Below are 26417 nucleotides of genomic sequence, written 5' to 3'. Positions count from 1 at the left end.
CCCCAGCAGCCTACAACTATTGCAGTGTAACTAAGGGAGGATTCAGGGTCACCTGATCCAGCCCCAACTATATGCCTTATCAAAAAGGAAAGTTTTAAGCCTAATCTTAAAAGTAGAGAGGGTGTCTTTCTCCCAAATTCAAACTGGAAGCTTCTTTCACAGAAGAGGGGCCTGAAAACTGAAAGCTCTGCCTCCCTTTCTACTTTTAAATACTCTAGGAACCACAAGTAAGCCTGCATTCTGAGGGTGAAAAGCTCTAATGGGGTGATATGGTACTATAAAGTCATTGAAATAAGATGGGGCCTGATTATTCAATACTTTATATGTGAAGAGCAGGATTTTAAATTCGATTCTGGATGTAACAGGGAGCCAATGAAGGGAAGCCAATGTGGGAGAAATACGCTTTCTTTCTAGTCCCTGTCAGCACTTCGGATCAACTGAAGGTTGATAATAATGAATTAGAGTAGTCCAGCCTAGAAGTAATACTAAGTAATGCCTATGACCTAGTTCTTTGGCATCACTCTAACACAGGGTGTTTCTAATTTTAGAGATATTGCACAATTGGAAGAACTCAGTCCTACATATTTCTTTAATATGCACATTGAATGGCATATCCTGGTCAAGAATGAGTCCAAGATTTTCAGGGCCAAGTGCAATAACCTCAGTTTTATCTAAACAGAATTGGTCCTAGCACTGAACCCTGTGAAACTCCATAATTAACCTTAGTGTGTGAAGAGGACTCTCCATTTACATGAACAAACTGGAGTCTATTAGGTACGATTCAAACCACTGCAGCACTGTACCTTTAATTGCTACTGCATGCTCTAATCGCTGTAATAAAGTTTTAGGGTCGACAGGATCAAACGCTGCACTGAGGTCTAGCAGGAAAAGCTAAGAGACGAGTCCACTTCTAAGGCAATTAGAAGATCATTTGTAACCTTCACTAAAGCGTTTTTTTAAAATTACCTCCTGCCAGGTTGAAGGCCAGTGGTACATAGCCGATTATTAGAGAGAGGTTGACCATATTTAAGACTGAAACATTAATTATTGGTGGGACTTCTCTGAGCAGTCTTGAATGGGGTCTAAAAGACATGTTGATGCTTTGGAGGAAGTAATAACTGAAGTCAGCTGTACATAATGTTACGTCTGTGAGATGGTTACGAGTGACTTTTTCTCTAATGTTTAAAATTTTATTTGTGAAGAAATTCATGAAGTTCTTACTAGTTAACTTTTGCTTAAAGGAATGCTACAGGTGGTAGAGCAGATCACCTACTAATCAGGAGACTGGTGCTTCAATCCCTATCTGCTCCAGTCTGCATGCCAAATATCCTTGTGCATGATACTGACCTCAAGTTGCTTTCCAATGCATCCATCGGAGTATGAATGCACAAGAATGTTAAATAGAAAGCACTTAAGGAGTAGAAAAAAGTGCTTGACCGAATGAGGGTGAATGAGTTTTTTTTTATTTTTTTAAAGTGGTTTTAGAGTAGAGTTTAGAGTTTTCAGAGTAGAAAAGTGCTACATAAGAACCAGTCCATTTACCATTTCCCCTGGTCCTTACTGAGTTGTCTGCTTTAGGTCTGCGTCTGAGAGTTATACCAGGGAGTCAAGTACTTCTGGTTTGAGCCTTTCTTTTTCAGAAGAGCTACAGTATCCAGAGGTGTTCGCAGTGAAGAAGTGAAATTATTAACAAGATAATCAACCTCTATGGGAGTAGCGTTCAGGTAGCTGCTCTGCTCTGTTGGCACCAGGCGTAGAAGAAGAGAATAGTAGATGAATTACTTCCTTAAACTTAGTTACAGCACTTTTAGAAAGACATCTACTGAGATGAAATCTATTCCCCCCTGCTCTATAATCCACCATTGTAAATGTAAAGTTATGTGGAAATGTTCAGTTTCTGTGCCATATGTGAGAACAAGATCTAGAGTGTGAGTGGTGGGTGGGTTCTTTTACATTTTGAAAGAAGTCAATCGAGTCTAATGATCGATTACATGCCTTGTTGAGGCTGTCAGTATCTACACTGATGTTAAATCACCCACAATAATTATTTTATCTGAGCTGAGCACTAAATCAGATTAAAAACAGGGTCTTTGGCTAATTAACGACTGGAGTGGAAGATTGCTGCCATTTATTTAAACTAATATAATCATCCTGCTGTAAACAGGTTTCTATAAGGCAGAGTAAATCAATTTGTTGATCAATTTTTAATAAAATGGGAGAGAGAGACCTGAAGTTTAATAATCCACACTTCACTGTTTTATTCTTTGGTGCAGTTGTGGATACTGAATTGTTCTTTCTCTCGTCTCTAAACTGTTTTTTGCTGATGATTGTTTTCTTGTTGATTAAAAAAAGAAAATATATTAAGTATATCTGTCTGTTGCTATAGTATGCGAGCTCTCGAATGTCGTTTTAATTTTTACCATCTGCAGCGTGTGTCACTTGGGATGCTGAACTACCTGCGCTCTGTGGAAAGGACTTTGACCTTTGACCTGGCAGGTTTGCAGCTAGAAGGACAGGTGCTGAGCAGCACAGCGGAGGAGACGGGTTGGATGAATGTAGCCAGAGGAGGAAAAGGAGAGGCAGGTGGTCTCGGCTCTGTCCAGTATATTCACAGCACTCCTGTCGATTACAAGGTAAAAACGTATATCCTCTTGCTTCAAGTGAATTTAAAAAAATTGGTTTAACTGAGAATCCAGACATTGCTTCTTACAACTGTCTAGGTCCACTGCTCAGAGTTCATGGAGTTTGCAGAGGTGGAGAATCGTCATGATTTTTACACCTCTGAGGTTCGTTACATCCACACTCAGGACCCCAGAGGGTTTTACATCATGTACGACGCTGCTCTGCAGGACCTTGTAGAGCTGATGAATGAGCTTCTCCTCATCGGCTCGCACTTCATCCACAGAAACACGATCAAACAAATTGGAAAAACTGAGGGAGTGTCAGCCTCGACAGTAGATTTCAACTCCTGGGCTGGGACAGATGTTGACCGCATTGCTTTGCTTCTCAATTTGTGGGCATGTGAGACTGAGTTCATGGAGAGTAAAGTCCAGGTAGATTGATGGAAAAGAGGATTTGATTTCTTTTGGCTCAGTCATTTCCTGTTAGCATTGAACTTTATAGAACTACGACTGACATACTGTTACAACTGACTAACTGTGCACTTCTGTGTTTCTGCAGCTTTTAAACTGTTATTATGAAGCCTACCAGCATGCAGTGGGCACAGAGGAGAGGTTTGCATTGGCCCAAGTTATCACTGACATCATGCACAGGAAGCCACAGCTGGACCTGAACCAGGATAACTATTTTCAGGCCTACAGGACTGAGATCAGCTGCATGCAAAGCCACCAGCGGCTGATTCGAGACATTCTGGACAATCAGGTAAACACTAAATGATGCATTGGATTGTATTTACATGTGAAGCTGTGCAATAACTGTGGTCTGTACATGAGACACACCACAGTTATATGTTGTGGTTATGTTGTTCCTCTGAACAGATAGAGAGACAGCGACTGTACCTTCAGTGCATCTGGAGAAATGATCACAAAGGCTTTATAACCAGCTATGGTCGTCCACCCAACTATGTTCCCCAATATTTGGTCTCACTTGGAGGCACGAGGCAAGTTAAAACAGCTGTGGAAGACTTTATACTATAAAACATAATTATTTTCTTCTTTTAATGCTCATGTTTTTCCCTCCTTGCGTCCTTTTGGGTTTTTTTGGTTTTTTTTGCAGGCCTGCTCTGATGAACGTATTCCTGCTAGAAGTTCACCCATCACTCTGTCTGGCCTCTGCAGTCTATCACGGATTGGTTCAGGCTCACACTGAACTATGTCAGTTGCACCGAGCCACGAGCATCACTGACAAACTCCACCTCGAACACAACCTTTTAGAGCAGGCACTGAAAATCTGGAACAACCAGACTTCACCAGGAGCCTCCTACAGCTCACAAATACAAAGAGATGTACATTCTTGTTCAGAGTATGTTCAGATTACTGTGTACGAAAAAATAAGCCATTTCACTAAATCCCAGTTTCTGTTGCTCTCAGTTGTTCTCAGACGTGTTTATTGAGGATCCAATTTTGGTCCAGAAGTTGGGCCTGTCACTAGTAAAAGCTGCAGAGGAGAGGGACATGAAGCAAGGACCAGACAAGCTGATAGACTGTGCTGTAGAAACATTGTCCATGCTGCTGGAGCTTATGAGCATCCGCCATCGCCTGCTGGAATCTGCCTCAGAGACGGCACATCTGGCACAGTTAAGAAAACACTCACAGCAGAGGGGCAGGGGTATTTACAATAGGTTCTGGACCTTTTATTTAACTCCTTTTTTCCCCCCATGAAGATCGCATTTGACAAAGTCCTTTGTACCCTTAGTAACAAGTTTTGACACCTCACTATGCATCAATAAAGAGGTGGTTTGCTAAATATTAAACAGTTTGCAGGTTTTTCAGCCAATCATCAAGTTCTGATGAAAACCCAGTTGTTTTGTTCTATAAACATACCTGACATATAACAAACTACTCAGTTCAGAAATGAGCTTCAAAGGTTACTTCAAAGAGTTATTATATTTACACCCAAACATATCCAGCTGCAACCTAACACATTTAAGTTTTATATAGCATGATAACACAAGCAACTTTCCACTTTTAATTTCCTACATTTTTACATTTCATACTTCTCTGTCGCACCTCCTTCACTACATCCACGGCTTTTCTTCCTCTTCCTCTTTCCGTCTGGCAGCTCCAAGTTCAACACCTTTTATCCAATATATCCACTATACCAATTCTGCACATTTCCAAACCATCTCGTCCTTTTTTTTTTTTTAACTCTTTCTCCAAACCGGTGCTGTCCCTCTGATGTAGTCATGTTTATTCTTGTCCATGCTGGTCTCTCCCAATGGAAATCTTGACATTTTCAGCTCTGCCTGCTGTCTTTTTTGTCAGTGCCAACATCCTCAAACTATACATCACTTGTTAATTTTGTAAATTTTCCCTTTCACTCTTGATGCTATCCTGTCACTGACATTTGTCTTCACCCACTGCACCTTTTTCTTTTAGCAAAAAAAAGTTTCTGGAACAATTTTAAAGTTGTTTAAAACTTTAAACCCTCCCAGGATAAGAAGAATCCAGTTTCTATTAAACTACAGCTGTTGTTAGGTTATACTGGCTCTTTGCTGATATGTTAACATTTCTGTGCAGCCAGGATTAACCAGTTTGAATTAAATGAGTAATGTAACGTAACATTTTTTCTCAGGCTGTACAGAAATGTGGCCTTAGAGTTCGGCTTTGAGGAGTTCCACCTGTATCTGAGGCCGCTGCAGTTTGAGTGTACTGATCAGAAAGTCAGAGTCCAGCAGAGGCCTTTTTGTATCACAGAAATCCTGGAGGACGACAGCTGTGTGGACAGGTAAAACATAACTACATCTGATTTTCCAAATAAATCTTCATTTTCATAATAGCTGAAAGCTGGAATTTTATTCTCTTTAACTAAAAAGTCTGCTGTATATTAAAAACCAGACATGTTTGAGAGAAGCTGTCAAAAAGATGTTAGGACTTCTCTTAAGCAATCTAGCAATGTCTATTATTTCAGCTTCTTTACAAAAGCAGTAAACTGTGTTTGAAAGAAAATTAAAGAGGACTTTCTGCTGCAGGCTCATCCCATCCCATCTGCCTCTGAGCATCCAGGAACTGGACGAGAACCAGATCAGATTTAGCTTCAGCTCAGAGGAAGCAGTTATCCATGTGAGATTATAGTAAACATTAAGGCTTATCAGAAAATAAATTAATACACACAAATACTTTCATGTGTTGCTTTTCCTAGCTTATGAACAGACAGAGTATCAAGAACCTCCAGGTGGCGTTGGCCTGTCAGGTTACACAGAAGAACGCCTTGACGAGTGCGGTCAAACTGGCTCGACTTTGTCTTTGGGCAGAAAGTGACTCATCTTCAGCCGAGGTTTGTGTTGCTCTCTGGTGAAAAGTAATTTCAACTTGGAGTATTTGCCTTTCCTGTGAAGAACCTGTCAAAATAACAGTCTTAATGACTTCACACTGGACTTCAAATACATGATGGGACTGAATGGGCATTGTTGTGCAGGACATCAAATGAAATCATCCTGATCAGACGTTCCCTGGTCGAAATTATGTTCTAGATCCACAGGCAATAAAAAGAAAAGCCTCAATGTGTGTGTGAAATATTAACTGTATGTGTGCTCTGTATGTGGATGGAATTGGGATAAAATAAACATCTGTTTTGTTTTGGCATACATTTTTATGGTTGTTGATTTGAAAACTGCACAATACGGTGGATCCATTGGGCTGGAAAACACAGGCTGAGTAACAATAATATGAATACTGCCTAAGGGTTAGTTAGGTCCAACATCTGAGAATAATAGTGTTTACATGCTGATTTATTGGTAATAGCATGTATTTATGACTCTTTGTACTGAACAAAAGAGTCTGAATACTGTGGTGTTATTTTTTTAATGCTTTTATATAAACACACAGCTGTTGAAATATTTTTCTTATCTTCTTTATTAATCTCAGAGGGAAGACAAAGATGTAACATGCAACTCTGGCTCTGGCAGCCACACAGGCGGCCTGCAGGAACAATATAAATCTTTTCACTCCAAACCCTCCACAGGAACTTCCACAAAAAAGCGGTATTGACTTACAGGACAAACTACACCAGTAGTGATTAACACTTTTTTTTTTTTTTTTTTGCTCTTTATGATATAAAATCTCATTTGTTCCTTCAGGGTGATGGGCGCATTTGTGTCCATCCAGCTGGAAAAAGTGGGTCTGCGTGACGAGATGCTGAATTCATTTGTGAAGAAGAAACAGGCCGTTGGGGGGTTCCTAAAAACCCCGGTGAGATGCACGCAGGTGGCTGAGCAGGATGATAAATGTGATTGGCTGCTCATGAAGTAAAATTAATTTGTCTCACTGTGCAGGAGGAGGCTGCAAAGATCAAAAGGGAGCTCATAATCGACTTTCTCAGGAAGTGTGTTCTCTGGCATCCTTTTTTTGTTAAAACAGACAACCTGAGCTTTACTGAGTTTTTTTCTATGATAGTAAGGTTCTTCAAAATGTTTTTTCTCAGATTCAGCACACAAATGTCTATGCACTGTGTGAGAGCTCAGATTGTTGGATATTACCACAATCTGACCTTTCTCTTGGAAGACATTCCCTACATTCGTCAGTCCTACTTCATGATTGGACAGCCGGTTGCTGATCGTTGTTCTGACCCCAGGTACAACCTCTAAGCATTAAAGAGTGATTATCCACGTTTTATTTGTGTCCTGGTTATAGTACAGTGAAACTTGTTTAAAGAATTTGAGCCAAAATGCCGAGTTTGTGCATTTTGGTACAGATGTTTCTTCAGTTGTATCCGGGGAAGATTTTCAAACCAAGCTGTCTCCCAAACAGGATTTTTCAGCAGTTGTTGTGTGCAGATGGAAGAACTCTCCTCAACCTCTGGTACATCCCCCACTTCACTGAAGTGCTTCGCATGTTCAAAACACTTAATGTTTCGGTGAGACACTTAAACTTGTCACTGAGACTAATATTACAGCAGGTCACAGGGTGATAACTTTAGCTTTCAGTTTCTCATGCCATGAACTAATTTTAGAGCAGATCTGTTTTTGTTCTTCACCGTGTTGGTGGAGGAGAGACGCATGTTAACACTTTCTTTCTCTGGCCTTTAACTCTCTTCTGGTCTGATTTCATTAGGCATGTGATGAGGCTCTCCGTCACACTCTGCAGATCGTGTCAGCTCTTCATGGCATCATTCATTACCTGATCAGCTTCTCCAAACTGGGAAACAGACAAGACTCTTTAAGATGGGGGAGAGGACATGATGCAGCAGGGTCACTTCTGGCGGCTGACTGGGGAGGCGCTGAAAGCATCGGTAGGTTTATTTTATAAATGAAGCGTTCCAAAAGAATTGTAGTAATGGTAATGTTTAGGGATCTTTCATGCAATGCTGAGAGTGAATAGGATGGAATGACTCAAAATTGACACATGACAGAATAAATACATCTTTTTTTAATGTAAAAATTTGGTTTGTTCTGACATGACAGCATCACACAGTTGCTGCAGATTTATTGGCTGCACGTCCATGATGTGAATCTCCCAATGCACCACATCCCAAAAGTGCTCCATAGAACTGAGATCTGGTGACTGCGGATGCATGAAATATTATTTTTTCCATTCTTAGATAAGAGGAGAGAGAGTTACTTTTGCCTTCCTATCGGTTCAGACTGAACTGGCCATACAACTTTCATATTCATTTAACCATCTTTGCATTTCAGGTATAACCAGGGACCAGGTGATATAGTAGGAAAGAAAAACCTGGATTTGGACAGCCATTCACACATTTGTTTTTTCCTCTCTGGGTGCTGTACAGGAACAGAGTTGCAGGAGCTCCAGCAGCAGGTTGATCATCTCTCTGATCCCAGCAACCTGGAGTCTGTCGGCCGCCTGCTGCAGCTGCGCAGGCAGGTCCTCCTGCTGCAGTTTGATACTGCTGTCAGAATCTTTGTCAGGTCAGCGGTGAAATCGTCACTTCCCTCAGCTGTCTGCTACCATACTGACACTTTCTCCATGACAAAGATATTTAAAGGCTGTTTTACTTTTTTCTTTTCTGTGTTTGGTTTTATGGTTTCCTTTGTTATGATGCAGTTTTCATTGATTTAAAAAAAATACCAGCATTTAATAGAAAACATTTTCAAATTTTGCAAAAGAAACATGCTTTAAAAAAATAGTGTATAATATTTTAAAAACATAAAGAAAAGTATGGCTTAAATTTAGTGATTAGTTCATGTTGATGCGTTTTCCACTGCTGGGTGATGTGAGGTGTTTGGCCAATTCAAATATTTCAACAACTCAAAGCTTTTGCGGTATCAGTTTTTGTTTTTTGTTTTTTCCAGTTACTCGCCTGAAGTTTCCCTCCATCACTCTTCTATCACAGCTTAATAAACCTTAATAATGAAAGTATGTTTATCATGTCTAGGGAGGCTTTCCTCTCCTCTGGTGATGTTACTTCCTGCCAGAGTGTAAATGACAACATGGCGAACGCTCTCCCTCCAATGATTGGCTGCATCCAGGCTGACGTCTTCAGTCTCACGCTGCCCGTTCCTCAACCTTTGGAGAATCAAGGCTGTCAGGTGGTGACCTCATATAATTATTTTAGAAAACCATCCTAACATATGTTTTCAAAAAACATGAAAACACTTGAGAGGATGAGAGGAAATGTGCTCTGTCACGTCATCTTTCTGTGCCTTTGTCTGCTGCAGGCACAGAGGATGTATCCATGGAGGAGTTTCATAGCCTGTCATGGACTGCTCCCTCTTCATGTTTGGGATGTCCCACCTACTGAACACTGCATGCAGGTTCACCACCTCATATGCTTTTTTTTTCACCTGTTAATGGTGCTGATGAGACTTGGTAGATTTGGTCTTGTGTATGAATCATGTTTCCAACCAAAAATATATTTTGCCATCAATATGTCATAATTCTGGAAGTTTCTTCCTGTTAAAAGGAGTTTTTCCTTCCCACTTTCACCAAGTGCTTGCTCATATGGGTTTTGTGATTGTTTGGATCTTCTCTGGATTATTGTGGAGACTTTACATTAAAATATGAAGCACACTGAGGTGACTGCTGTTGTGGTGTGACACTAAACAGATGGGACCTCAGTATTGTTATCATTAAGAGAAAGATGCTCTCAAGTAAATTCATGATCATCCGCTAAAAAGAAAGTCGTTGTATTTCGTATCTTTATTTATACAAATATGGGTGCGGACTTCTTTCTTGTATTGTCCTTAACCAACTACACAGCTTTGTTTGTTTTGGGGTTTTTTAATGCATCGTTAAACTCTCCCAGTGATAGTTAAAAAGATTTCATGGTTATTTGCAGCTCTGTTTGAGCAGCCTGAGCAGTCGCAGCAGACTGCAGGCCAATGCTGCAATCCTCGGGGTGTCCCTGCTCATGGAGGACGTCCTGAATGGTGGAAGAGAGGCAGAGCCTGTTCGTCTCCATGGCAACAAAGATGACTTTCAGCATAGTGGCACACCTAATGAAGTAGCGACAGTTTCTAACAAGGTCATACCAGTGACGCTTCCACGTTAGGGTTCACACATTAGTGAATAAAATTGTAAGTAAATCACTAAGATTGCTTATTCGGTAACTATTCCTTTTTTTATTGCAGGGAAATAAAAGCTGCAGAGAAGATGATGAAGAAGAGGAGATAAAGATCAATTCCTCAAACCTTCAAGATCCAATCAGAGTCCAGTCTGTGCTGAAAGGTTTTCTCCTGCTGACAAAGCAGCTGGAGGTCTTCAAGGAGAGATGGGCTCTAAGACGTTTAGGCGCCGATGTCTTCAGTACACCTGCTTTGTATCAACAGTTTGTAAAACTTTACCGGTAATTAAAGAATATCAAAAATCAGGCACTCAAATAATGTTATTTACTCATATCAGAAAATAATTGTTTTTGTGACAACAAAGTTAATGTTGTTTTAGGATAATGTAAGGTATGCTTAGGTCTTTCTAATTCAATCATTGTTTTACAGCAATTATTCACTTTGTTTTTAGAGATGAAATCTTTTACCCCAGTATGAGAGCTCTGGCTAAACAAATGGATAAAGAGCATCACTATGAGGTTTTAATCTCTGGCACCCAGTCTCTTCTGCCCCCTCCTGGAGCTTCAGAGGTTGATGTGAAAGCCTGGCAGGTACAAGCACAATGAAAACTGCACAATTAAATCATCATGTCATGATAACAAGAACTTGTAGTGCTGCAAAATCTACTTTTTCCAGCTCCACCTGCTGATGGAGAGCACAGAGTGCGACATGATTAGAGCAGTGCAGAGAAAGATGAGCAGAGAGCTCACACTAGTGCTTTCAGAGAAAACTCAACAAGATAATCGGCTCCCCACAGGTGCGCATAAACACCACTGAATCTACCTTTAAATACCCATTCAAAATATTTTTACTATTAACTATATGATTGTAGTTACATAATGTTTCCACATGTAAGCAGAGCTGTGGAAAAGAAGTCAAATGAAGTACAGTTTGTCCCGTGAGAAGCCACAGATGGTGGAAACGTTCATCCAACAGCTGATGCAGGGAGCTGAGCAGTCGGAGGGAGAGGTAGGGAAAATACCCACTGATGCTTTGTTCTCCCCTAAAGTCTTTTAATAATGTGCTGCTACTGTTGACAGGCTTCTGATTACTGTGTAGGATCTCTGCTGAAAAAGAAACTCAAACCTGTGTAGTTTATCTACTTACATTCATTGTTATTTCAAATGTGGGCTTTATAATGCTCTTAAAACCCTGCTCTGCTAAGGCATGCCTTCAAAAACACACTACATACCTTAAATGCTTGCTCTACAAAGGCTGCCATTTCTCCTGAGCTGATTATACAAGCTGGTTGCACTCCAGCGCTATCATTATCATTTCTAACAGCCCCAAGTACACAAAGTATTTGGAAAAACATGCAAAAAACTGCTGCTTATTCCTATCATTTCCAGTGCACAGGAGGAAAGTGAAGTTGTTTAGTTAACTGCTTTCCTGTCCATAAGAAGAGGAGAAAGGAGTGGGAACATGCTCAGTTAATTATGCAAACATGTGGGACAGGGAACATGAGGTGTTGCTTGGTATCAGCTTTAGGTAGACGTTTTATTTGACAGGTGTTTGAGAAATTATGTCTTATTTTAGAAAGAGAAGGTAATCAGTCCATTTCCACCAGGATTCTTCTTCCTCGAGAGTCTGCAAAATAAAGGTGGCAATCACGTTTCCCACAGAGGGTATGTGGAGTAATGTACAAACTCTTCTTAAAAAGTTAAAAATTAAGGGGAAGTTTTCTCTAAAAGCAACATTTTTACATGCAACTAAATGTTTACAAGCTGCTGTTGTGACCAGTAATGTCTTCACACTTGAGGTAATGAATGCTATGGTTATTCAGGTCTTTTTATTGATTTCTTTGAACTGTTCCTACAGCAGTTATAAGTGGTGTTGAAGGCTCTTCAATAGCTTTTAACTTCACAACATGTAAACTTCTCATCAGTGATGACAGACGTGACAATGATTGAGCTATTTGTACGGTGGCCCTGAGAGGCCAAATGGACTGCAACTTAAGAAAACCAGCAATAAGAAAAACGCTGCAAAAGCGCACAAAACACAACAGAAATAGGGAAAAACTGAAATAGGAAAAAAGAAAACAGATTTCTAAAAGCACAAAGGAAGTGTGGAAGTTTCTGGGGAGACAATAACCCAACGAACCAGTTGCAGGAACCCAAAACATGCTAGGTGTGTTTTATCATGATTCATATAATACTGATGATGGATTTTTAGGCTAATAGTTAGGCTAACACACTTACCTGTCATCCTTTCTTTCCTCACAAAAGCGATAGATCCTCCACTTCTTTTAGGTGTCTCCCAGCGCAACACTTTTTCCTATTTCCGTTGTGTTTTGCATGCTTTTGCAGCGTTTTTCTTATTGCTGGTGTTTTCTTAAGTTGCAGTCCATTTGGCCTCTCAGGGCCACCATATATTTGGCCTAAATGACAAGAGATGTGTTTGTAGGAATGATTGTGATGCTTTCTAACCTAAGAACACAGTGCCAGCTGTCCAGCACGGTGGTGGTAGCATCATGGTCTGGGGGCTGTTTTGCTTCCAGTGGTACTGCTACATCACACAAAGTGGATGCAATAATGAAGGAAGAGGGCTAACTCCAAATTCTTCAACTATTGAAAACTTATGGTAAAATGGTAAATGGCTTGTATTTGTGTAGCGCTTTTACTCATGGGCTGCGCCAGGTCCAACAAATTTAAATGAACTCTACCAAGAGAGGTGGTCAAATACACAAATACAACAATTACACCAGAAACTCATCGATGGCTTCTAAAAGTGTCTGGTTGAAGTGTAACTTTGCTAAATGACATTTCACCAAATATCAGTGGGGGTCTCTGTATATATTTGACTCTGTATGGATAAAGAAACCCCTTCTTGTTTTTATGCTCTACAATAATTCTACCCTGGAAAAAGAGCAGTTGAAAGACATCATTAAAAGCCTAAAATTACGATGACATTAATTTCCTTCTGACTACTCTTGTAAGTATCTCTTTCACATGTGTTGTGTGAAGAAATGCCAACACATAGAGAATATAACAGTGCAGCTTGTTGACTATTAAAACTTATATCCCAAAGAATGGGGGGAATAGAGTATTAATGCAAGTTGCTAAACTTTAGATATTCATTAATAATATTCTTGGTTTTCTTTTTTTAGCTGAAGGTCTCTCGGGATCATCTGCAGCAGTGTCTCACTCACCTCGGCTCCTCAGTGATGGAGCGAGAGCGCCAATGCTTTCTGCTTTCTGCTTGTTTGTTAATTAGTTAGTTAGTTTATTTGCTTGTTTTAATCAATTTTAAATCATGCTTTTTATTTGTTCTTGTTTCTAATGTCTCTGTAAAGCACTTTGAATCACCTTGTTGTTGAATTGTGCTATACAAATAAACTTGCCTTGCCTTGCCTTACTCACAGTTTTATGAACAAATCCTGCAGCAGCACACTCAGCTTCTGTACCAGAGAGAGCAGGTACATGTGTGGAATATCTTTTTATCGGAGTAAATATATTATTGGCAGTTTATATTTTTTTTTAAATGAAATCTATTATCTTTCACTATTTTAACTGCAGGATTTGAAGAGTTTGAAGGACGCTCAGACAAGTAATTCTCACAAAGAGGTACACACAGTGATTCCCATCTGTAGCCTCTATGATTTTGTGAGTTAGTAGCAGAAAAGCAGATTTGAGCTGCTTTAGGAATGTAAGTCATGTTTGAGATCGAGAGCTTTCAAAGAAAACTACTTTTGAGCTCCATTAATCCACAGGTGGCAGATTTATGCCGTGGGATGATGTTGGAGGTCTCAGCCCTGCGGGCCCAAGTTGCTCACCTGGAAGAAGAGAAAATTAATTTAGAGGAACAGCTCGGCCTCACATTCAAAGAACGCTACCACCCTCTGGTCCGACACCTTTTCTCTACCTGCATCCAGTTAAAGGTGAAAGAACAAGGCCCCCTGTTAAAGGGCTACAACAAAACTTTCACCCTATGCAAATTCTAGCCTCCGTTTTGAGTTCTTAGCTGGCAGAAGTGACAAAGTGTGACTCTGTAGTTTTCACCAGTTTTGTGTTAGCAAGTAGCTGAAGTGGTGAAAACGACAAAGTGGCTGGTAAGTGTACTGTTTCTTTATAACTAGAATATATACTTGCCCTTTTCATATATCATATTTGAGCAGAAAGTGGGTGAATGACACTTTCTCAGAAGTTTCTCTGTACCATAATAATTTGCTAACATCTGATTGCTGGTGTTCTCCTTATAATATTGTAAGATCTTTACCATGCAATATAATGCACCTTGTTGTGACTGTTGTTGATGCTATAGAAATATAATTGATTGGACAATAACTTTAAATTATGTGGTAAAACGTTGCTTATTCTTTAGTTCTTTATTCCTGAAATACATAAACAAGTGTTATTTTGTCATATCTCACATTTTGATTTGTTAAAGACTTGTTTGGTGATTTTGTTTGGCTTTTAGGCCAGACTTGATGAATATCCCCGACAAATGAGGCGGGACATAAGTGTGATAGTGAACAGAGCACGGGGGGAAGGAGTGGACAAGATCATCAAGCTCAAGAAGAGGTACGGCTGCACCAAAGACAATGATGGACTCGCCCTCACACAGTTAAAGGTACGGAAAGTTTTTATGTGTAGGCAGTTAAAAAGAGCAGAAGTATTGAAGATGATCTGTGAATTGTACCACTTTCATACCTGTTATCTTAAGAAGGAAGAAGTCCACGAGTTGAAGCTGGAGAACAGCCGGCTGACTGCTCTGCTCTGTAAACTGAAGGCTCTGAGATGCTGGAGGAAGGTGGTCGACCAGGAGAAACTTCACAGGCAACTGCTCCAAACCAAGCAGGTTAGCAGCAGGATGAAGAAATATTCAGCAATCAGAAATTAGCTTTACCTCTTGCAGGGAGGGAACATGAGGCCATCAAGTAAAAGGGAAAAGCATGAATATGCTTAGTTGTAGGATTTAAACAAATAATGTAACAATGTTACATGTACTCATGTACTGCAATTTAAAAGTTTAATGTTTTCTTTTGCTTAATCCTCACTAATTTTGTCAGCTTTGCATTATTTTTCTAAGCCCATATTTATACATTTATGAACTCAGTACCACACTGGTCATTTTGCAGAGGGAGGTTACCGCTCGCACCGAGGCTCTCAGAGTGAAAATGTTATCAGAGGATAAGGTGGCTCTCCTGCAGGGGGAGCTGGACTTTGCACAGCAGGTGCTGACCTGCTCTCAGGCCGAATGCAGCAGCATCAAGAAGCAGCTCAGCAGGAAGGTACATGCACTCCTATCCACACCTGCTACATCAGTTAACATCAGCTGAAACTGCAAATACTCTGAAATTCATTAAAACTATGAAATGTTTGGTTTGTATTTCTTAAGCTTGGTGAAGGTGCTGTTGAATGCTTTCAGAAGCAGTGCAGGTTTATTTTAAAATGCCAGGATTTTAAAAGTTAACTACATCTTTTGCCTTGTTGCTGATCCTACAGACACTTACATTATATTGCAGCTTCTCCAGCTTTCTCTTGTTGGCTTTTTTGGATCTCTGAGGACAGGATCACTGCACATGTTGAAGTGTTTAAATCACATTTCGCTCCCATAGACTTCCTAATTCATGTAAAGCTGTGCATTTTCAGTTTTGACAGTGGCAAGAGCTGTCAGGAGAAGAAGCCTGGATATATTCACTGAATGTTTGCTGGTTCTCGCTCACAGACAGAGGAGCTCCAGGTGTTCAGGCATCGGTCTGCACGGGAAGCCCGCAGCAGACAGGAGCTGGACGCTCATCGAGTGCAGACCTTGGAACAAATGAGAGCTGACATGGAGGATAGAGACAGACAGCTCAGGGCCCTCGGTGAGCAGCTGGACAGAGGCAGCAGGATAAACAAGCTACAAAGAGAGCGCAGTGCCAAAGAGATCCGGCAGGTCTGTACGTTAATTAATGTGTTATGCACCACTGATTGCAGGCTGTCTTCTGTGCAAACCCTAAAAAAAATCCACTTTTCATGAGCTAAAAAAAAACCTGTGGTCAGTGGATTTTAAATAGATCATCCGAAGAAATACAATTTAAAAAAAGATGATGGTATTTTAAGTAAATCAACCTCTGAACATCTTAACTGAGAGTCAAATAAAACCAATTAACAGACTATATCTGTAGGTTCTCAGTCTTTCAGGTCATGGTAGTCTTCAGCACTAGTTGGACTTCTTTTCAATTCATGAAGACTTTTCGCTTCATCCAAGAAGCTTCTTCAGTTCCAGTGTAGAGTCCCAGGTGTTTACCCACCATGGAGGTTATGCAGAAAGTCACTGATCCACCCCGCAACCACTTGAGTTATTAATGGTCATATGATCCAAACTGTGAATCAAGGTGTGGTTCTTGATCGCTGGGCAGGCTTGTCAGAAATTACATTTCTAAGAAATTATGATGGAACAACTCAGTATAACATGCAAGTGTATGTCAAATCCAGCAACACCCTTAGAAAAGCACTGGTTCATCCCAAAGGCACAAACACAATCTAAGCAACGTAGTGTGTGCTGCTCAGTGCAGCTCATAACGTTACACGGGAAAACCAGACAACCACTCCAGACTGATGGCTCAGCAGAGAAGAACTCATCAGGACAGACTGTTTTCAGGATGATAATGTTCATACTTTGGCCTGAGAAGCCATCAATGTCCACTCTGAATGACTCTCATTGAAAAGGCACAGTGCCCTCCAAAACCAGCTATCAGAAACCTCAATTAATACCTCCCTCCTGATCTCCTATCTGTAAATGGTAAGTGGAGCGATTCTTATATAGCGCTTTTCTACTCTCCCGGCGTACTCAAAGCGCTGTATACAACATGCCACATTCACCCAATCACACCCATTCTCACAAGCACTGACTCTAAACTGAGTGCTTTTCTAACAACATTCACACACATTCACACTCCGATAGCTGCATCGGAGAGCAACTTGGGGTTAGCTATTTGCTCTTAAAGTTTTTCACTAGCCACAGCCAAAAATCTGGCAAAAATCTGACAGAGTGATGTAGGATAAAAGTCCAGACCTAAATCCAATTGAGATGAATTCATCATTTAAAAAGTGATATTTTTGTATATACTTGGGGTTACCTTTGTCTAATATTAATATAATGCAAATTAAAGGGGTGGCTGTAGCTCAGGAGGTAGAGCAGGTCACCTACTGATCGGCAGGTTGGCGGTTTGATCTCTGGCTCCTCCAGTCTGCATGCCAAGTATCATTGGGCAAGATAAAAAAAAAAGGTTGCTCACAGTTATTTCATGATTTAAAAAGGGGGTAATTATATTTTTCACACAGGGCCAGGTAGCTTTAGATCTCCCCCCCCCCTCCCCCCCGGTTAATTAAATAATCATTTAAAACGTCCTTTTTGTATTTACTCGGGTTATCTGTGTCTAATATTGAAACATGTGTGACAAAAAAAGGGGGGAAAAAAAACAGGAAAGGGACAATTTTTAACAGAACTGTATAATGCAGTCTTGAGATCCCATGTGATTCAACAGTCACACTTTGACCTTAATGGATTGCGTGATGACACGACTCTCAGGACCACCTCCAATGGGACAAATCCACGAGGGGTTGAATACCTGAGTCTCTTCATCAGTTTGCAGAACTGAAGAAGCCTCTTGGATGAGAGGTTAAAGGATTTTTGCAGTGCCTTGGTGCAAAAATCCTGTAGAGATACTTACAGATACAGAGTTAGTCTTGGCCTCATTCTGGTGATAGATCTGTCAAGTCAATATCAATGCACATGGTGTTTTCATTTTAAATTTAAGCAGGAATAAAAAAAACAACAACTTTTAACCACATTGTTGGGGTCCAGGTGAGGGGGCAGCTACAGCAGCAGTGCAGCCTTAAACAAGAGGCCTTTCAGCAGCTGGATAAACTGCAGAACGATGTGGAGGCAGCTCTCCCCAGAGGAGCTTCGACAGCAGGTAAAAGCCTTCCAGGCTCTGCTGATACTCAACAGGATGACAGACCAACAGCTCGCTTTGCCTGTAAGATTTTGTCTGCTTCAGACATTCTTGACTTGACATTTCACTCCTACTTTCTCGGTATCGTTATATCACAGGTCAAAGCAGGACTTATTGCACGCTGTCAGTCAGCAGACTGAGTACTAGAAGTCCCTCGACAGGTACTGAGCCCACCACCTTCATCTCAGAGCAGTGAAGCAATAATGTAAAGCTGCTCATGCGGTTCATGAGTGAAATTGAAAGCCATCAGATTATCCAGACACTCATATCTTTTTGTGATGACATTTTAAATTTCTTTATAGATGTTATTTTCACACTGCAGCATAGCTCTCACTCTGTTCTATTTCTGTGTGCACAGGTCTGCACCGGAACAGGCTGCATTCAGCCCTGCAGCCTGGCAGCCTCACAAACTACACCACACCTCAGGACTTTGCAACAGAGCCAAGACAGCAGAGAGCAGAAACAGCCAGAGGTCTTTCAAACATGAGCACAGTGAGTGAAATAATCATTTAAAAACTTGTTTCATCTCTAATGTAAAAAACAAGAAGGTGGGTGGGGAGATACTTTTTTTTTTACAGCACGGTACATTTTGGAGTTTTAAAGCATATTGAATTCACTGGTGTCCCAACTAATGAAGATTACGTCTACATAATAATAGGACAACTACTAAATGGTGAACGTAAAGCGAGACAGTACATTGCTGGTTTCAAGGTCAAGAATGTGTGAAAATGCTTTTGCGGTCACCCATCTTCAAGGATTCAAGGAGCTTTATTGTCATTCGCATCACAAGTTAACATGAGGTGGAACGAAATTATGCACACACGGTCCTGGAGTGAAAATAATAATAATAATGAAGAAACAGATTTTTTTTTTAAAGGAATAAAATAATAGTTGTTGGTCTTTTGTTTTTTAACAAACAGAATAACAAGTAATAAAATAAGACGATAAGTTGAGTGCAACAACCTGAATACAAGTATGGATATAGAGTGTAGGTATATATGCTTTGGTAGCTGGGTGTCAAAGTCTGGCCCGCGGGCCAAATTTGGCCCGCAGCCTAATTACATTTGGCCCGCGAAGCCATACCAAATTACTATAAGAGCTGGCCTACTGGTATTATACAGCTAATATATATATTGTTTAGTATTAAGCTTTGCTTGTTGCATATTCAGTTTTCTAGCAAAACTTATTTGAGTCCATAAGAAAAGATTCATTCTTATATCTGGAGGAAGATTTTTTTTTTTCAATAAATATTAATGTTAGCCCGCGACTTTGTTCCAGTTTAGAATTTTGGCCCACTGTGTATTTGAGTTTGACACCCCTGCTTTAGCAGGTGTCTTTAAGTGTGAAATTCTGAGCAGCAGGGACTGCCTCTTCACATTAAAGACAATCTGGATCGGTTTCGTCAGACAGGTATAGCAGGGTGCCCAGTTTTATCTCTTAGATGTTCAGCTTGAATCCGCCTTTGTTTCTCTTTCCGGATCTGTGTCGCCTGCGCCTCCCGACAGCTGAGGCTTTGTTCCCAGATCTGTGAGGTGCAGCAATCAGTCACACACACAAACTTGATTAGCAGATTAGCTTGCTGTAGGCTTGCCTGTAGTGTTTTATAGCTCTGTGTGAACTGAATGTTATCTATTCCATTCCCAAAGCTGTGACATGCATGTCTTCCCTTTAACCTACAGCACAGCATCTTGATGTTGCTCCTCTCCATATTTCAGTAACTTTTTAAATATTCAAAATAAATACTTTCAAAGCTCTTAACAAAACCCTTATCACTGATATTTTACTTTCTGGATATTTCTATAATTTGCCTTTATTTTTATCCGTACTTAACTTTTGTCAATTAATAGCATTACATCATGTCTACTTAAGGTTTCTAATACTCATATTAGATATAGACCAATTTGAGCTTATTGCAAATTTATCAAAGGAATCATGTCAAAGTTCATTTTTCAGTTGTAGAATGAGTTTGGTCACATCTTATGAAATAAAACCAAATGATGACGTTTTTAAGTGGGCAAAAACAAAAACCTGTTTTGTCATAAGCGCTAAAAAAATCATTAAAATAGTAACTGTTTAGCATCTGTTGCATAGTAACTGTCTTCTGTTCAGACTGTACATAAAAGGTGGAGATAGCCATGTTTATATCAACCATTTGATTGTGAACAAACCTTTTAAAGACTCGAATTGAGCGTTTTGGAAGTGAAGATCTTGGAACCAGCCATACCTGCAAAAGCTACCCGCTTTATTATCACCAATTTTACAGTAATTAATAAATTAAATACCAATAAATACAAATTCACGTTTAAGACACTTTTCACTTTTCAAACCTGGAAACTGAAAAATATCACATTTGTTTGTTTGGGAGTTCCTCCATTATGGCTCCTGATATTCCTGCCTTTCGTGTCATGGACTGAGATCTAAGTGCTGCATCCAGCTGATGTCCTCCAAGGCCTCAAGGGTTTTCACACATGGCCACTAACAACATGTCATTAACTTCAGCATCATTTTGGGTGTTTGACAATCACGCTGATGATGTACGATCAACTGTCGCTGTATTCCCCAGCTGGATGATAAAAGGCTCTTTGTGACTGCTTTTGGCGAGTAAGATAGTGCTGCATTCGAATGGAAGTGACAGATTTGTCTACAGACACATGCCAGTAAAAGTGGCGCCCTTTGACACATGATTGCTGCAGCACTGAAGCAAACTTCTACTTTGAAGTCGAACCTTCTCCTTTTCTGGTTTGTGTCCGACTTTATCATGATGTACTATCAGTTGGCCAGTAGCTTTCAAGTATTTGCCATCAGACATGAAAAACTCCAGGTAACCATGGCAATCTGCTTGCAACCAAAGCAATAACCAGAAGGTTTTTGGTTCAACATCTTTGTGTCTGGGGGCTCTTTGGATCACTCATATCAATCTCAGACACCTGTCGTAATTAGTTAACCAGGTGAGGCCAATTAAAGGAAAACTATACTTAAGACAGATGTTCCACATTATTAATCATGCCACAGTTTTTAAGCAATATGGCAAAGAACAAGGATCTGCTGCAGAAAAGTGTCAAACAGTGCAATACCTTGGGCAAGGTATGAAAGATATTAGATATTTCACACACAAAGTGTGATCATTGTGCTGCGCAGAAATTTGTGGCACAGATAAAAAATTCATTAAAGAAAATACAAACTTCCTCTTTTAATACTGCTACCTTTGACTATGGTCAGTTTTGTCTGTATATAGTTGATCTCCACAGTAGCACCATCAGATTTAAGTTCCCGGTGGTCCAGATCACTCTCAGCTCTCCTGTGGCAGTCCGGTGGTGTACAGGTAGGACACAGTTCCTGATTGGATCTGAAATGTCTGTCCTTGGATGTGATGGTTGGAGATCTGCTCGCTAGTCTGACTGATGGAGATCGGTTGGCTGCTCTGGCTGCTGACGTGAATAGCCCGGCCTTGTTGTTGTTCCCTGCTCACCTGCCCCTCCGAGGGCTCCTGAGCAACAGGCAGCTGCTGGATTGGCTGATGCATCACCTGCAGCTGTTGAATGGGACGCTGTGTTATTTGAAAGGGCTGCGCAGGACCGTGATGGGCCTGCAGCTGCTCCATAGCCTCTTTACTCAAAGTGATAACATGCATCTGCTCAGCCTGGTGCATCATCTGACCCTGCAGCATACTGATAGTGTGGATCTGAGAGGTCTGATCCACCACATCACCCTGAGTGACCAACGCCACATTGTGCACGTGCCCCGATGGCCGGGCGAGGAGGGTGAGTTTAGAGGGGGCTGACTGAGCCATCTCTCCCTCTGTGCTGATGAGGCTGATCTCGTGGTCCTGACCCGGGATAAAGTTAATGTGGTCCACATCCTCTGTCACCACCACCTGGAGCTCCTGTTCAGAGGTGGCAGGCAGCTGGTACTGCTGCAGGTGAAGGATATTTTGCACCTCTTCCTGCGGGGCTCCAGAGCCATCTTTTGCTGCAGTATCCGATGAGGCCTCTCCACCCGCAGCTCTCTCCTTGTTGTGGGATTTGGTGTGTGTTTTCAGATTGTCCAGGCGTGTAAAAGAAAGGCTGCAGAAGGAGCAGGTGAAGGGTTTCTTCCCCGAGTGGGAGGCAACATGTCGTCGTCTTGCACTGGGGTCTGAAAAGGACTTCTTGCAGATGCTGCAGTTATAAGGCTTCTCACCTCTGCAAAACCAGATATTTCGGCAGTTATGACCACGTCTCCTCCTGGGTCATATATTATACAGCAGGGAGCAAAAACTGTTAAAGGTGGAGTGAAAATCAAATATAACAGCTGACCTGTGGATTCTGATGTGAGTCTGCAGTGTGCTCTTGGCTGTGAAACATTTTCCACAGATTTCACAAGTGAAAGGCTTCTCACCTGTGTAAACGTTAACACCATCAGCTGCTGCAGCACACGCTTCCATAAAGCAGATATCAATAGCAAAAGAATGACTTGGAGAGCTGATCTTACCTGTATGAGTTCTCACATGCTTTTTCAGTTGAGCTGCATCCATAAACTTGTGATGACACTGAGCACATTCTGGCAATGATTTCCCTTTATTTAAAAATAAAGATTCAATGATTTTACCTTCAGATTGATTGAATACACTGACCAGATCTCTGGCAGTTTCCCCATGACTTACCTGTGTGAACTCTGTAATGGCTTTTAAGTTGCCTTTTCTGAGTGAAGGTCTTTCCACATTTATCACAGTCAAAGGATTTCTCTTCTAAAGAAGCAAATAAAACAGAGCTCATGAGAGATCAACATCACAATATGCTAGAGCACTTCGGCTTTAGTGCCATTAAGAGAAGGAAGTCCTCTCTACAGCCAATATCCATCCAAAACTAGGCAACTCACACCAAATTAAGCTAGGTAAATCAAAAGCACAGGCAAGACACAAAATGTGGGCATTTGATTTTTGGGCACATTTAAAAGAGTTGTAGTAAACTGAAAATCCTTCCGGTTTTCCTAGCCAGAGAAACAAAACGCCTTAATTCTTCTTAGAACATCTTTTTACCCCTTAGTTGTAAAAAGCTTTTCCCCTACATTTCTTCATTTATGTTAAAGAAGGCATGTATTTACTGGGCCCAAGTGTATCTAATAGAAGTAAAATGTAGTATTTCATTATATTATAATAACACATGAGATCCCAATCTCATTCCCCCTGTGACTTTTGCATACAGCACAGTTATTGCCACTGTGCATTTTTAGGGGCTAAATATGTTAGCTGTGTTGCTTTGCAATGAAGACAACTATACAGCACCGTTTGCATAAGATTTGTTCCTGGTTTACATCCTTTGCACTGAATCGAAAGTATTTTCAAACGGTGGATAACGATCCATTTCTAGGAATCAAGTCCAGACACTGGAATGTGGTTTGATGGTCTGTTATCTGTTCTATATCTGCTTGTTCGTGTAGTGTTAATCTTTTGGGCTACATCCAGGACTTCAATCTGCACAATGCAGTGAACAGCTCGTCAGACGGTGCTTTAAGGAGTGCCTGATTTACTTTGGCTTTGCATTCTATTGGTGAAACATAGCCTTTCAGTACCGGCTGAATGTGTTCATTTCTTTTTACCTTACAATATAAAGCGCCTTGAGGCGTTATATAGATAAAGTTTAAACGAAGTAGCCAATCAGAAGAAAAAGCTGGTGAGGAGGGTCGTATGCCATCCTGAAAGCTACTCTGTTCGAATTTAAAAAAAAATACAGCTGAAACTAAGAATAGTAGGTCTGACGTAATCACTGCAACAACTAACACTTTCTACATTTCTCAAATCAGACTGTAGATCAACTTTGTTGGAAAGATCACTTTCAGGAAATTATGAGGATTCCTGGAAATTACTTGTAAACAAAGTTACTACTTATCAAACATGAGAAACTGAGAAGTCAGTTCATTGGGTCCTACCTTCATGGAGGTTCATGTGCTCTTGCAGGGAGTGTTTGGTGGAAAGCGCTTTGGAGCAGACGGTACAAACAAATGGCTTTTCTCCAGTGTGCATGCGCTGGTGAGCCAGCAGAGTGTGCTTCTGGGTAAAACTCTTCACGCACACCATGCAGTGGAAAGGCTTCTCACCTGGAGTTAAAGAAAGTAGTTGTACTTTTACAGGTGCAGATGCGATTAGTGACTGCTAAACTCTCGTCAGTCGTAGTCATCTGTACTTTCTATGCGTTTCTATTTTTGATTTTATTTTATTTTTTTCAGCACAACATTTGAAAAGTTAAAACATTTATTTTTATTACAGTTGAGGGAATGAAGTCCTTTTTTTAAACGATGTCCAAAAACTCTAGAAAAAAGGCCAAATTTGTATTAAACCTCCATTCTGACCTCTTTAAATCAGAGTGTAATTACCTGTATGAGTGCGCTGATGAATCTTTAAAAACAGGTGGCTTTTAAAGACTTTTCCACAGTCCTCACATCGTGCCTCAGTGTCAGGGTATTTCCTTTTCCTGCCCCTCTTCCCAGGCTCCTTGTGTCCTGCTGTGTTATTGCCCACTTTGTAGCCCTTATATTTTACCGGTGGGTTGATTTTGCGTTTGCTCTGCCGGCTTTGGTGTTCTTCAGGGTCCTCATTTCTAGGCTGAGACTCAGTTTTTGGATTATCTTCTGCCTGTCGGTCCTCTGAGCTCTCACATGGTTCTCTTCTCCCCACCAGCTCTGTCACAGGTGCACCTACATCTTTCCTCGGCCGCCCTCTTTTGCGCTTCACCAGCTCTGCATCTTCAGCTTTGTTTGCTTGAGCATCATTGCATTTGACCCCTGCTGCAGAGCGAGTTAGGTCAGTGAGCACTTTGACAAGGTCACCGACTTCCATTCGATGAGCTGTGGCCAGGAGCTGCTCTGTGGCGCTCTCCTCCACAGACACCTGGGCGCTGTAGATGAACTCCAGCACTGCTGCAAACATGTTTGGTGCCATACCGTCCAGCTGGTGGGTGGACCGATGGATCTGATCTTCCGCTGTGAACATGACGGAGAAGTACTCACTGCTTGCTGCCAGCAGGGCTTTGTGGGCCTTGAAGTGCACATCCTCCACGACAAGAGTAATGTCACACAGCAGGTCACTTTTCCTGAGCTTGTTGAATTTGCTCAGGATGCTCTGTTTATGTGACTCTGAATGAAGGTGAGCCATAAGCGATGAAGGTGGACTTGTTGATTTTTGAGACATCTTTGCCGCAAAAACAACCACATCTGTCCTTTAAATGAATAATGAGAACATATGAAAACAAAATGAGTGTACAGTTAGTTTAAAAGTTTATATGAACTCATCATGGGCATGAAGGTCATGTGATTTTGGGCTTTTAAAGAAGACATTTATGCCCATTATGATACGAATATATGTAAACTTCTGACCTCAGCAGTATATATGTTTGGCTTATATCAGAGGTACAGTGCGTTTTTTAAATATATGATCTTTTTCGTATTACCACTGCTATTACTACTTACTCATACATGACCAGAGGAATCTACATTATCCGTTTATCCATTAGTAAATGTTCAGTCTGTACTGAACATTTACAAATATTAATAACAAATATTAATAACAAGTTTCTCAGGAATTTGTCACATTTAGGAGACCAGACATGGTTGGACTGTCCAAATACGAGTCTGTCATGTAAGCATACATTTGGTATTATAGATTTAGAATGAATTTGTATTACAGAGCTGATTAATCTGTAGTGATCAGTCCTGCTAAACTAACAAAAATATTCTTCATATTACAATAAAATAAATAATAGAAGTATAATAAAAAACTAATGTTGGTCGTTGTTTAGTTTATCCTCATGTTTTCAAAATCAAAATTGAACCCATACCGGTATTTACATTCACCTCATACATTAACTTACAGATAATATTTTGCACTGTTCATCACGTTCATGCAGAGTTCACTGACATTCAGCTTAAATAATGTTTACAGACGAATGGATGTTAGCAAGCAAGCTAATTGTCTCAAAGCAAACAATGCACCGCCGCTGTCTAGAAAGGGGGGCACGAGAAGCAGAAATGGCGAAGAATGCGACCGAAATAATGCTTTCAAAAGAAGTTAACTAATAATTTTCGGTCTGGTGACAGGACTTGGACGTATAAACTGCGGTTTAATTTGAAGTAGTCAGCTTTTAGGACCTTACCTTCGCTCGCTGGACGGACCAGAGCGTGATATGAGCCACCTATCGCGAGATGTGAGGTTCTGACGAGATCCACGCCGAGCCACCACTCTTGGCCACTGAGGGTCGTACTTTTCCCCGTCGATCAACCCTTTCTTCTCGGTTAATAAAGGTTTGTTTAAATTGGTAAATA

General features: G+C 40.7%; 5 protein-coding genes across 5 annotated transcripts in view; 4 read left to right on the top strand and 1 right to left on the bottom strand.

Moving 5' to 3' along the window:
• LOC102212540 (putative uncharacterized protein C6orf183) overlaps window positions 1-1009 on the top strand; it is a 6821-nt gene extending 5812 nt beyond the window's left edge. Inside the window, exon 6 of the mRNA XM_005736784.2 lies at window positions 977-1009. Within this exon, the coding sequence (XP_005736841.2) occupies window positions 977-1009 (33 nt within the window). The remainder of the gene's footprint in view (window positions 1-976) is intronic.
• A 1493-nt stretch (window positions 1010-2502) lies between these two features.
• Window positions 2503-5976, top strand: ccdc162p (coiled-coil domain containing 162). Its single transcript, XM_005736783.1, has 9 exons — window positions 2503-2633; window positions 2721-3053; window positions 3181-3381; window positions 3498-3619; window positions 3736-3964; window positions 4050-4255; window positions 5254-5406; window positions 5651-5741; window positions 5821-5976. The coding sequence occupies exons 1-9, from the start codon at window positions 2550-2552 to the stop codon at window positions 5974-5976; spliced, it is 1575 nt and encodes a 524-aa protein (XP_005736840.1). The 5' UTR covers window positions 2503-2549.
• A 1533-nt stretch (window positions 5977-7509) lies between these two features.
• LOC102211987 (coiled-coil domain-containing protein 162-like) lies at window positions 7510-10746 on the top strand. The gene is made up of 8 exons (XM_005736782.1): window positions 7510-7533; window positions 7731-7908; window positions 8407-8545; window positions 9013-9166; window positions 9296-9391; window positions 9916-10101; window positions 10208-10422; window positions 10593-10746. Exons 1-8 carry the CDS (start codon window positions 7510-7512, stop codon window positions 10744-10746), a joined length of 1146 nt encoding a protein of 381 aa, XP_005736839.1.
• Window positions 10747-13545: 2799 nt separating this feature from the next.
• LOC102211695 (coiled-coil domain-containing protein 162-like) lies at window positions 13546-20727 on the top strand. The gene is made up of 11 exons (XM_005736781.1): window positions 13546-13595; window positions 13696-13743; window positions 13890-14057; window positions 14597-14749; window positions 14843-14977; window positions 15258-15410; window positions 15848-16057; window positions 17972-18083; window positions 18221-18283; window positions 18481-18614; window positions 20686-20727. Exons 3-11 carry the CDS (start codon window positions 13911-13913, stop codon window positions 20725-20727), a joined length of 1149 nt encoding a protein of 382 aa, XP_005736838.1. The 5' UTR covers window positions 13546-13595; window positions 13696-13743; window positions 13890-13910.
• On the bottom strand, window positions 20457-26310 carry zbtb24 (zinc finger and BTB domain containing 24). The gene is made up of 7 exons (XM_005736661.1): window positions 26249-26310; window positions 24474-25315; window positions 24030-24197; window positions 22765-22848; window positions 22593-22676; window positions 22418-22499; window positions 20457-22303 (listed from the first exon to the last, which is right to left on the bottom strand). Exons 2-7 carry the CDS (start codon window positions 25285-25287, stop codon window positions 21412-21414), a joined length of 2124 nt encoding a protein of 707 aa, XP_005736718.1. The 5' UTR covers window positions 25288-25315; window positions 26249-26310; the 3' UTR covers window positions 20457-21411.
• Window positions 26311-26417: the final 107 nt, after the last annotated feature.

The sequence above is a fragment of the Pundamilia nyererei genome, unplaced genomic scaffold (genome assembly GCF_000239375.1).
Source record: "Pundamilia nyererei isolate P.nyererei 1_Seehausen unplaced genomic scaffold, PunNye1.0 scaffold00070, whole genome shotgun sequence".
NCBI classification, from domain to species: Eukaryota; Metazoa; Chordata; class Actinopteri; order Cichliformes; family Cichlidae; genus Pundamilia; species Pundamilia nyererei.
This window is presented reverse-complemented; position numbering and strand designations above follow the sequence as displayed.